Genomic DNA, 12,925 nt, shown 5'->3' on the forward strand with positions numbered 1-12,925 from the left:
ATCATAAAAACTGACTATTACATATTTTCTTACATTTCTCAATCAATGGGTCCGCCATTTACAATTATTTGAACCTTACTTCATAGAAAAGAAAGTGCTACGCGCCAGATACATTGCCTAATTTGTGTACAATAGTTGTAATTATATTAATGCCATTTAAGAATGTATCGATCGGCATGTATTCGTCGTTGTTATGGAACCGCATGGCCATGTTGACATTCGGTGCAAACCCAAGAGCAGGAATGCCAAGTTTCCGTAACACTAGCATGTCTGATGTAGCTGGACAGACGACAGGCTGAATTTTTATATTTCTGAAACAAAGCAAACATCATATTATAATTTGTATCTAAATAAAATTTCGATATATAGTTTTACGATTCATAGTTCATACAGGAATATACATACATATTTAATTTTAGTTTTTACAGTACTATAATATTCTTCTGAAGAGTCGACTTTGAAAAACCTACTCAGCTTAGTCGTTCTTCAGTTACAAGTAGTTTAACTAGTTACACAAATTTTTATATAATAATATGCGGATGTTCTTTTTTCTACTTAGATCATTTTCTAATAAAGATGTAACATAATTCAATTAATTTTTTATATATTATGCTTAATTTGGCTAAGTTAATTTGATTCGATTTTCTTACCGGCTTTTCTCTGTTGAAACCGAACCGAACTTTATTTCTGCACTTTATATAATAATTTAATACATGTTTAATTTTGTTATTTGAGTAATAAAAGATCGTTGATACATTACAATTCTTCAGCAGCATCCTGCATGGCGAGCCAATACGGGTTAGAGTCATCCACAGCAGTTGCAGGCGACACTTCATCGCGACGAATGTATTCAATTTTGGTCAGCGGCCCTGCTGCCTCTCGCCAAGAATTCACCTTGTTAACAAGAAAACACACACATTTTAATTTAAGTTCCCAAAGTTTAGTAGTCTAGTACGGAAAAATATATGATTATTTTGTGAATGCGTAATGTAAGGGGTTATGGATAGGGATAACAAAATTGTGATGATAAAAAGAAACTACCTATGGGTAGTAGGTACCTATAGCAAGGTGCAGTCTTTAAAATTAACGTTTATCTATTAAGTAGGTACATCATTCTTTACAGGAATAATTAATTTAATGTTAGAAAATTAATTAAGTATATGATAGATAATTATTAAAGTTTAGAGTGGAAGTATTTACCATATCGTCAATATCAGTAACATTTGCGTCGGTGGCCAATCTCATATCTATTACAACAGTCATTACATTAGGAATTATGTTAGTTGCAATGCCGGTCTGTAATTAAATATAAGTAGTAATTATAACAATAAATAATTAAATATTGATAATACAAATATTGTATAAAACGCTATAAACCATTGTATTAATGTTATCGCACATATCTAGGTATTATATTATTTTATTAACTACAAATGTATTATTTTACTAAGTCATAATTTTCTCACCTGAATTATGTTAACATTAACGGAAGTTGATTCTCCCAAATCGAATGGACTACTTGTAATTTTTTGTTGTTGTTCACTTCGAAAAGTCATCACCGAATTTAATAGACCTTGAAGCTAAATAAAGAAAATGTTGGAAAATATTTTGTTGTAAATCTGAAGATAGATAGATACCTGTATTAATAATAAAGTGCTAGAATAAAACGTAGGTACCTTTTCAATAACATTGTTCTGTTTTACTTGTGAACCATGTCCTCCTTGGCCATATATAGTCATATTGATTTCTGAAATATGTGAACGTCTACCAATTATTACAGTATTTAATAATTATTAAAATGTATATGTACTGTAGTTGTGTTGTATCCAGTGGTATATTTCCTACCCTAGGAACTTTTGTAGAAGACCGGATGTAGGTACCTACAACGTCTTTCATTCTAGGTGTAAGTAAAAACACTACTAAGTAATAAAATAGTTGAAATAAAAAATTACTACAAAACTCTACTAACGCCAAGGTCGTCTATCTTGATACGTAGCAAGGAACAAGTTGTCTTGATTTGTAAGCCCTTCATCTAAAGCAAAGCCAACATTTAATCTCTTGAAGAAATCTGTTTTAACAAATTCTTTTATTCCACGAAACCCTCCGACTTCTTCATCTGAAATTATTATAACTACATGAAGACGTTTCGATTCAGTGTTAGAATAAACATTTATGTTTCATTCGACTTCACTGATAATACTTCTTTGTAGTTATTTTAAAATATTTCATGCAACAATGATATTGTTACCTATACCTGGCAGTATAGATATGTGAATAGTTCTATCCAAGGTAATATTATTGAACTTGAGTCTACGAATTGCCTCGAAGTGTTGAATTGCAAGACTTTTTGTATCTTGTGCGCCTCGTCCATACACATTTCCGTCCACAATAACAGCTTCAAAGGGAGGATAGGTCCATAGATCCTGAAAGCATTGTTATTAACATTTTTGTATATAAATTCAGCATGGTACCGACACGACATGTTTACTTACACTATTCATACAATACGTCTATAGGCATCAGTAAAACATTATGAAGAAAGATTAATATACGTAATCTAGGTACGAGTATCCAATATTAAAATAACATTAGTAAGAACACATAGAGTGTCTATTCTTTTACCTTATACATCTATTAAAGTACGGGCTTTACTTACTTCGTAAGCATCGACAACATCAGAATGTGTGTTTAATAAAATACTTGGCAAATCCGGTCGCTTCCCTACCCAGGTTATGATACATACTGGGAAACTTGCTGGTCTATAAATTGCTATTGGTAATCCAATTTCTGAAGCCAATCTTTTCCAAAACTCTACCACTAGTTCTGTAAAAATCATTTTATTTGCTTACAAAGATAATAATTTGCTAAAGTGGGACATTAATTTAAGGAACAACAGTTTTTCTATTATTCTAATGCTGCATTTCAATTAAATTATTTTCACATCCTTACCACTTTACCTATTTTCTTTTTAATAATTCATACTTATATAGAGCCTAGATATTATGTCATTGCGTTATTATAGATAACCCGGGAGATACCTAGACATCGGTCTGCTCTCAAGACACCTTTTAATCCTGTACTTTTCGTGATATAAGGTAATCTATACTTATAATAAATCTGTAGAGAGGCCAATTCTGTACATGAAATATATTTTAAAAAAAAACTATGAAGGGGTGATAAGGGATCGCTACTGATGCCAAAAATGCAATCAGTAAAATTTTTGTCTGTCTGTCTGTCTGTCTGTCTGTCTGTCTGTATATTCGCTATAGAAACAGAAACTACACGACGGATTTTAACCAAATTTGGCACAATTATTCTTCATACTCCTGGGCAGGTTATAGTAAAAGAATCATGTAAATCGGTGTAGAAACACCAAAGTTATACATGAAATACGCTATAAGTCATCGCGCGTGAATACAGCTGTATCATGCCATAAGGATTATTTTTGTGTATCAGTTGCCGCGTTCGACGCGCTTCGCGGCGGGAGCTATAAAAAGGCGGCGGGTCTGCACCCGTTTCGCGTTGTCACGGCATCACGTGTGAACGGCTGAACCGATTTCGATAATTCTTTTCTATTATATTCCGTGAAGTACGAGGATGGTTCTTATGTAGTGAAAACGTAAATATGTTCCACTGGCGAAGCCGGGGCGGACCGCTAGTTATTAATATAGCCTTCCTCGATACAACTCAATAAGAATTTTCTAATTCAAATCAGTAGTTCCGGATATGCATTCAGTCCAAGCAACCAAAATAAAAGTCAAACTCAAAAATTTTACCTAAAATTTTAAGCTAATATGCGTTATATTAGCTAGAGCTAAATAAGTAGGAATATAGGGTAAGACCTTAAGATATCTATAATCTACCTATATACAGGGTGTCCCAAAAAGTATGGATATACTGAAGCTGGGAGGTAGAAGACCTAGAGGGCTATCCGAATCACCTCCATGTATATGTTATGCGATTTATATCTACCAATGAATAGGACATACAGTTAATATAAAAGAAGTAGGTACTATAGCAACACAACGTTCCAAATTATTAGGAATCAAACTATACAATCCAAAAATCAAATGACATGTCCAAAAAAGTAAAATACGACAGACTGACGAATATATCTACACCAAGGTATCGACGTATTGTTACTCGTAATAAATAAAACGGTCGAGGGCCAAGGGCGAATAATAGATATCAGTTAGAATATATACTTTAACGAAACGATCATGAATATTCAATGATTTTTAATCAATTTAACATAATTATACAATATTACATTACAATTTTAAGAAAAAGCGTGTGCGCCGAGCAATGTGCCTGAGTAAAACTTCTTCTCTCTGAAGGAACCTTGATGTTTTACTCTCCACGCGCATATAAAAGTTTTACATACTTCAATAACAAACATTAAAAATATTGATAAAATTTAGAAATTTCAAAAATCTGAAAATTAAATGCTCTCAGATTTTAAGTTTTTAGTCCAAAAGCGACAATGTAGGTAGTAAGATAAAATATTATCGACCTATACCTATACAAAGGTTGTGACAGAGGTTTCCAGAGTTTAGACTAAAGGTCAAAATACTTATAGTGCAATCAAATTTTTTAGGTTATAAATTGATGTAAAATACTAACCATAATTTTTACTCTTGCTGGTGTCGATACGAATGTATTCTCGTAACCTATTCACAGCTTGGTCCTTTTCATAGTCCTGTTGTAAATTTGAATTATTATGACTGAAGAGAGATTTACACAAAACTGAATGTGTCAATAGCAATACGAAGAGAATAAGTGTTTTTATATTAAACATTTTTACGTTCACGATATAAACATTTGAAAATAAATACGTGTTCCACCAGCCGCGCTCTACACGGAACTTATCAATGTAAACTCTGAGCAATCTATTAATTTAGTTCACATTGTTATTTTAGTTCACATTATTCATTACCAATGAAAGATGAAAACTATGTTTGATTGGGTGATCCTAGCAGCGCCTTATACAAATAGGTATTTAATATTTTATACCTTTTAATTCTGAACTCTTTAAATCTAGAATATAAAAATGAATCGCAAATGTGTTGATAAGCGATTAATAGAGATCGGCTGAACCGATTTCGTTCTTTTTTTAATATTCCTTGAAGGACAAGGGTGGACTTATGGAGAGAAAACGTAAACATGTACCACAAGCGAAGCTTTGAAATGAAATGCAAAATCGGCCGTCCGTTTTATGAGCTCATAAATAGGTATATTTTAGAATTTTAGATAATTATTAATTTCGCAGTCACCTATGTTGGTATAGTAGGTATATATTGTACTTTATAAGGGTATTAGTCCGGGATACATCGCCCATTTTTGCAAGTGATTACTATCAAGCTAATTTTTCGTGAGTAGCTTTATTTTGATGAGATGCCCAATAATTTCATGTACGAAACTCTCGATTGTGGTAGCTTACAGAGGTAACAAGGATAAAAATTTTTGATTTGACGGTTCTCAAATATTTATAACGCAATTTGTAGGACAATATGTCTATATATAAGTATTAAATAAGTGAAAATAAAAAAATCAGCTTGTTAGTAATCATTTATGATGACTTCGTTATCGATACACATTGGAAAGGGGGACTCTTTGATTAAACCATAGATTTTGTAGGACAAATATTTTTTCGAATAATTTAGATAATTATCTTGAGATTGAACAAAAAAAAAACATTCAGTTAGTAATTAATATTTGAGAACCATCAAATCAAAATATTTTATCCTTGTTTCCTCTGGTAGCTAACACAATCGACAGTTTCATACATGAAATTATTGGGCATCTCATCAAAATAAAGCTACTCACGAAAAATTAGCTTGATAGTAATCACTTGCAAAAATGGGCGATGTATCCCGGACTATATTAAATAAAAAAGCAATAATTTACAAGTAACGTTTATTATAAACTCTTATAACTAATTAATTATTAGATTTAGAATTATCCGACATTTCTGACAAATCGTTATCATTTGGAGGTACATATTCCACGGTGAGATTCGACTGTTCTTGCATTTGTTTTTCCCTTTCTTTCTGTTGGTGTGCTTCTAATTCGTAAAGAGCTGAATATACGCCGTTCTTTTCCAGTTTCGCCAATATTTTTTTGTCGTGGAACGAATGACAGTGTGGATTGCCTCTGCAAATAACAAATTTGTAATTAAACAACAACCAGGTCAAAAAAAAGGCAACCTAGCTGTTATTAAGATTATTCTGCATGTTTGCTTACCGAAAGTTCGAAAATTTGGCAAGCAGACAAGCCGGTGAAATCTTAGAAAACCATTTTTTTTATTTATTATTGTATAATGAATGTCATGGCCATATTTTATGGCAACCCATGCTATACGCATAAACACATTTGATAAAATATATATAAAATGTAACCCATTTTCCTTGGTCACGGCATCACGCGTGAACGGGTGGACCGATTTCGATAATAATTTTTTTATTATATTCCTTAAAGTACGAGGATGGTTCTTATGTAGAGAAAACGTAAACACCACGGGCGAAGCCGGACCGCTTGTAAAATATAATTCTCTTACACACTAAGCTCTTAATTTCATCTAAGTACCGTGTACTAAAAAGCATACCTGTTCACAACAACATTGCCCTTAGTAACAAGGAACGCCATACACCGACTGTTGCGATAGTCGATACACCGCCAGCGCTTGACGCCCGAGCTCTGCGTCGACTGCAGATTGTACATGAAGCGGTTCAATATCACTTGCAGGGAACCCCGTATGGACACCGTGAATTGGAGATTTGTTGACGTCACTGAAAATCCATACTAATATTATAAATACGAAAGTAACTCTGTCTGTCTGTCTGTTACTCAATCACGCCTAAACTACTGAACCAATTTGCATGAAATTTGGTATGGAGATATTTTGATACCCGAGAAAGAACATAGGCTACTTTTTACCCCGGGACATAGGATAGGTTTTATCCCGGAAATCCCACGGGAACGGGAACTATGCGGGTTTTTCTTTGACTGCGCGGGCGAAGCCGCGGGCGGAAAGCTAGTATAATATAAAATTAATAAATAACAAAAAAGGTACCTAAATGATGGAAAATAATCATTAATTCAGTTTTGGTCAACAAATAGATTATAAATTTATAAAGAATAGAAAAAATTCCATTACGAGGCGGGACTCGAACCCGCATCTAAAAAAAAACTATTTTGCCCAGATTAACTTGGGTTGATGCAATAAAAAATAACCTACTCAATAATTATTATTCATCTTCATTATGGAAAAAGGTTTTTTTTTAAATCAATTAAGAAGTTTCGAGTAAAAAGGTTAAACAAAAAAATATGTTTAGAATATCATTATTTATTTAAGATATGTAGAAGAAGTGAAAATGTAATTAATATGATAAAAAAATGTGTCAAGGGACAGCATTGCCATATCTTTACCTGCATTATCTGTGGCCTTGTTAGAATCTTGTGATACATCAGCATTATCGGAATCATTTGTATCAAAATCCATGGAATAATCATTGTCATTGTCATTGTCATTCTCTCTCTCATTTGCAAGACTGACGGTCTTTTTTCTGTTAAAAAAAATACATATGATGGAGAAACAGTACTTAATCAACAAACATTCTGCAGGGCAGTACAGTACGCGCGGCGAGAGTTTGGCTTTGACCTTCGGGTGGAGGGGATTACTGCGCAACGCACTCAATACTTTTCCCCGCCCCGCACCCCGCTAATTGCCCGTTGATACCCAATTTCTGATTTCTGCGCAATAACGGTCAAAGCCAAACTCTCGCCGCGCGATCGTATCTAACTATTAGATTGTCGGATTATAAACTTTTCAATCATGCGTTTTGCGACTTTAGCAAAGATTGTCAAATAAAATTGTTTTCAATAGACTATTGTATATAATTTCTGGGTGCACTGTATTGCATTTACTATTACTTGACCCACAATTCAATTTGGATTTCAATTTATAGCTATTTCTAAAATCTCTCTTACACAAATATGAACTAGATAAACAATAACTTACATGATAGGAGTAGTTGCACTTGGTTTGATAGATATCTTTCTTGCCGTAGGTGGTAAACTTAATGCCTGAACACATGTAAATATATTAAAGAACCATAAATATAGACATTTGATGTGTTTCACATTCAATATTAAATAACTAATGTCAATAAACACATGCATATAGTAATAAGAACATATAAGATACTGAACTACATACTACATGCAATATTAAATTCATTTAGGGCCGATTTTTCAATGCTTGGATAAAACTTATTCGTCAAATAATGTATAAAACTACCATTTTAAAAACGTATTCTAATTGCCCGTATCTGACAGTTTGAGTGACATTTTAATATTATCGTATAATACTTTATTGGACGGATAAGTTTTATCCAAGCATTGAAAATCGGCCCTTATAGTAACAAATTTCTATCATGGGAATAATTAACACAAGCTTCTATCCTGAAAATAATGAATCATGAGCCTATTGTTTATTAAGAGAAGTAATTAAGTGACAAGCAATAATAATATTTGCCAGCTTCGACTTTAAGGTATTTCCAACACAAGTAATAACTCAGGCCCAGGAATCACAGACACAATAGAAAATCTATTATGTTGTGGACCGATCGGGCCGTTCAGGGCTCAATGGGTTAATTGCTTTCACTGTGACACGTTTCACGGCAGTCAAAATGTACACTTTTAAGATCTGAAAAACACTAACATCAAGACATGCACCAACAAAATATGTTGAATTACCTTCTATCCAAGCCAAGATTTAAAGTGTAAAGAATAACATTATTTTTTGTATTATTTTAATAATTGCGGTACTTAAAACTATGCTGCAAAAACCTTTTAGATACCCTACCTTTAACCTTTATAAAGACGCTAGTGTTCTTACAGTTCGCCAACTTTTCATCCTTGATAAAATTATATCTACGCACAAATGGGTGATTACCTCTCCCAATTACAAGGATGACGTAAGAAAGCGTATTTACAAAATACCAAATGTTTGTGTAAATACTTCTTTTGCTAAGTGTTTCAATCCTTAATAAAATTTGCTCCAATTGTAATATTAAAAACTGTTCTCCGAAAAAAGCAAAGATCATCGTAACTAACTTCCTTTATTCTCTGAACTACGTATCAACAGAAAATCTTCTTGCATCTTTATTTTAATTCGTGTATAATCGGCACTTATATCATTTTATAATTATTATATTTATTGTTATATATATATATATATATTTATTATGTATATATTTTATTTATTTCATAATATATTACTTATATTAATTTTATTTTTTAGTACCTGTAGCATTAAAGTCATGGAATGCTTTTGAACGTGTTGTTATAGTTGATTATACCGAGGACACCTTGTTTTTTGTAAAATCGTCTCAGTGCCCACGATACAGGCTTGCCTAGTGTGGGTACTATTGGTAAACCTTTATTATAAACCTAGATAAAGCCAAATGTATGTAAAACGTGCAACATAAATACAATTGTAACTGTGTAAAACATATGTATGGTTTTTAAATAAATATATTTTTCATTTTCATTTTCATTTTTCAATTAATAAAAAAAGTTAATTTGATTTATTTGCTCAGTTAAAGGTAATCCTATGTTATGACAAGACCAATAAGCAGTGACTACATTAATTCTTCTATGAATTTGGTCTATACTCCTCCTAATAGGGCCAGAATACTTATCGAGGAACAAAATTTGTTTGTAAAAAACTGATGAAAATTTAACCCATACCTGCTCTAAAACATCGCTAGATTTTCTTTTCTTGCTATTAGAGCTGTCTTCATATTCTGTGTCCTTTTGTGTAGGTGCTATTTTACTGTGTATGGTTTTTGTCTCACTTTGCTAAAAAGTTATTACTCACAATTAAGATTACATAGAATGATATCTATTAAGCAAAATATTTTTTTGGTAAATTAATAAAGCAACAAGTATATTGTTCCTTCCTTTAACTCACAGTTCTCATAAATCAGTTCATCAAAAGGATGGGATTGAATATTTCAGTTAATAAAGATGTTATCAAATATATGTACTAACGTCAACACACTTTTTTGATTTTCTAAGATTTTATACTTACAACTGCCTCAAGACCTCTTATATGTAACGATTTAGCAGCTTCCATAAATGATGTCAAATTACCGGGAGGAACAAGTACTTCCCCAGTGTAGATATATTCCAACAAAAGTGTAAGAGTTGGTTGCGATACATTCTGAAAATACAACATAATATAAGAAGCGTTTAAAAGGAAGGGATAAGGAATGAACTGAAACACAACTTCAGTGGGGAGGCCTGGCCCAAAATGAGTAGAAACCTACTTGTCTCCAATACTGCAGCAAATAATTTAGGGTAACTTATTGGAATAATATATAAGTAACATGATAATATAGATTAAAGAATCAAAATCAAAAGAAATTTATCTTTTTTTTAACACAATTACTTAGTTCATGATACAATATATAATTATAAATTTTCGATATAAACTTACGTTCAGAAAAATCACAGGATGTGGACATGGTGCCGAAGTAATCAACTCTTTCAAATATGGACTCGAAAGTGCCATTAATACTTGATGAACTTTAACAAAATGACCATCAGCGGCTAAGGTCATATCAACAAACTCTCCATTCTAAAAAATAGCGCATAAACATTAACATGCCCAATTCACAACTTGTTCATTTAAAAAAACTGTGTTTACCTGTTGTAATGCACAAAATCCCCCACAAATATTTGCCTTATGGGAATCCCATGATAGCGAAAATTGTGAGTGAACCATTTTAATAAAAAACCCCAATAACTATACTTTATGGAATGAAGATGAACTGTTAAATATCGAATTTTACACACTAAATCAGTTTTAAAACATATTTTTATAGTCAAAATATTATTATTTCCCTAGTTTTTACGATTTGAAGCATTAGCCACAGAGCAAGTAAAATTAGCTATGACAGTGACAATTGACATTGACATGTTATACCTTTTACATCACACGCGCTGTAAAGAGCAAGTAATACGCGCTGCGAAAGAAGTCTCGTTAGCTGTAAGCGCGCCACGGCCAATTAGACATTATAATAACTAGCACAGAACTAAATCGAGATAAAAGGAAAGAGTGTATGTACTTCGCGTGCCGAAAAGGCGATTAAACATCGTCGTTGCTCGCCGCAATGCTCAGTACTTTTTGCCCAATATCTGCTATTACTTAAAAAACAATTTATTTATTTTTTGCTCCGTATTAATTTCATGTAAACGGTAACGGAATAATGCTACTTTTCCATTACGGCTTTAATTGTGCATGCCAGACTGGACATGCATTGAAAACCAGCAACGAAAATAAAACATTCTAAACTGTTGAAACGCGATATATTTTTCTGTCAAAACCTATTTAAGTTGTACCCCACGATTTTCAATGCCGATTTCTTAGTCGATTTAATTAGATACCTATTGAAAACGGAAAAATGATAATTATTTTTTAATGCTATAATATTATTATTGACGAAAGGGATGAATATTAGTTATATCGATGGTTTAAAATATATTTGCTATACTTATTGTAAATTTGTTTCAGTTTTCCGAAAGATCCTCTTGTGAAAAATAAATGGATTGAAGCAACGGGTCGTAAAAACTGGTTTCCTACGAAACACAGCCGGATTTGTTCCATTTTCACGAAGATTCGTTTACTGGCCCATCAAAGTTTCGGCGAATAATCCATTTAGCTTATGTTATGAGTTCAGCTTAGGGATGTTAATAAAAAGCTTGTAAAAATTAACATACATTTTTATTCTCATTCTTCTGTCAGGTCAAAATCGATTCCCAATTCGATTCCATAAAATGTTTTAACTACCTTTCACATAGGAAACGATTCTTTTGACGTTGTGCACATCGCGTGACGTCAAAGTACAGGTAAATTAGCTTGGAGAAATTTTTGCGTTTGTAGTAGTGTATGGTCAGCAAATAAAATAAAACAACATTTTATTTTTAGTTTTTATTTTATACAGGGTTACTTGTAAAACACCAGCAACCTCGCAGGACAAGATAGCTAACATCATAAGTAACAACATTTGTTCTACGACTTTTGGCATAACGCAATAAATTATTTTTAAATGATTTTTTAAACTTTTATTGTACTCTCCTTACATTTGTAAGTCTATGTTCTATTCATTATCGGATGGACGACGCGTCACGCGACGCCCCCTTCCCCCTCTCGTTCGCTTTTTTTTTACGTAATTTTTGGGAGGCGTAGAGTTTATAATATTCAGACGGAAAATTAAATGAATATTTATTTTTGTATGAAAATAAAATCTAACAAATTATCAAAAGTCGTAGAACAAATGTTGTTACTTATGATGTTAGCTATCTTGTCCTGCGAGGTTGCCGGTGTTTTACAAGTAACCCTGTATATATAAGGGATTTTAAATTAAACTATATGTGTTTCTCCTCTGAAAAAGATGAGACTTTATTTTAATATTTGCACATTTAACATACATATAACTTTTACATTAACAATGTTACTAAAATGAAAAATTTACTAACCTGAAAAAGAAACGACATTTAAAGTTTAATTCTTTAGTTTGAGAAGTCAAAGGCTTGCCTCGACCATGTTTTAACACTGGAGCCATATTGAATTAACAATATAAAGTTACAACACTTACACACAAATTAAACACTAGTTATGGCCCTGCCTTCATACAAAACTGCTGAATACGCCGTTCGCACGGGAATAGAATGTGGATGCGATTTCCCTTAGTTAGCATCCAAGCTTACGTCTTTATAATTATTAAACTGTATAAATTCATTCTTTAACTCCGGTCTGCATCGTGCAGACATGGGTGTAAAAGTCTCATTTTAGCTATTAAATGTAGTTTTTAAGTACATCTGAGTTTTCATTTGGGGCCTCCGGCTGCGGGACATG

The 12,925-nt window shown here is 32.6% G+C and overlaps 1 protein-coding gene across 1 annotated transcript; it reads right to left on the bottom strand.

The window, feature by feature from the left end:
- Positions 1–11,088, bottom strand: LOC149908914 (uncharacterized). Its single transcript, XM_090101511.1, has 17 exons — positions 10,715–11,088; positions 10,505–10,645; positions 10,097–10,228; positions 9,754–9,864; positions 8,021–8,085; positions 7,429–7,565; positions 6,605–6,788; positions 5,946–6,153; positions 4,624–4,894; positions 2,657–2,823; positions 2,255–2,423; positions 1,970–2,116; positions 1,677–1,747; positions 1,467–1,580; positions 1,201–1,296; positions 761–894; positions 1–311 (listed from the first exon to the last, which is right to left on the bottom strand). Exons 1-17 carry the CDS (start codon positions 10,790–10,792, stop codon positions 98–100), a joined length of 2,439 nt encoding a protein of 812 aa, XP_089957637.1. The 5' UTR covers positions 10,793–11,088; the 3' UTR covers positions 1–97.
- Positions 11,089–12,925: the final 1,837 nt, after the last annotated feature.

This window comes from Colias eurytheme, chromosome 4 (genome assembly GCF_061535395.1).
Source record: "Colias eurytheme isolate Ceu_HAF_F1 chromosome 4, ilColEury1 Martin Lab GWU primary, whole genome shotgun sequence".
Lineage (NCBI taxonomy): Eukaryota > Metazoa > Arthropoda > Insecta > Lepidoptera > Pieridae > Colias > Colias eurytheme.

Excerpts from the sequence above, each read along its gene's own strand:
- LOC149908914 (XM_090101511.1), bottom strand. The coding sequence starts at position 10,792 with ATGGTTCACTCACAATTTTCGCTATCATGGGATTCCCATAAGGCAAAT. Across the intron at positions 6,154-6,604 it reads GGCAATGTTGTTGTGAACAG|AGGCAATCCACACTGTCATT; the intron begins GTATGCTTTTTA and ends TGTTATTTGCAG. Across the intron at positions 1,581-1,676 it reads AGAACAATGTTATTGAAAAG|CTTCAAGGTCTATTAAATTC; the intron begins GTACCTACGTTT and ends TTCTTTATTTAG.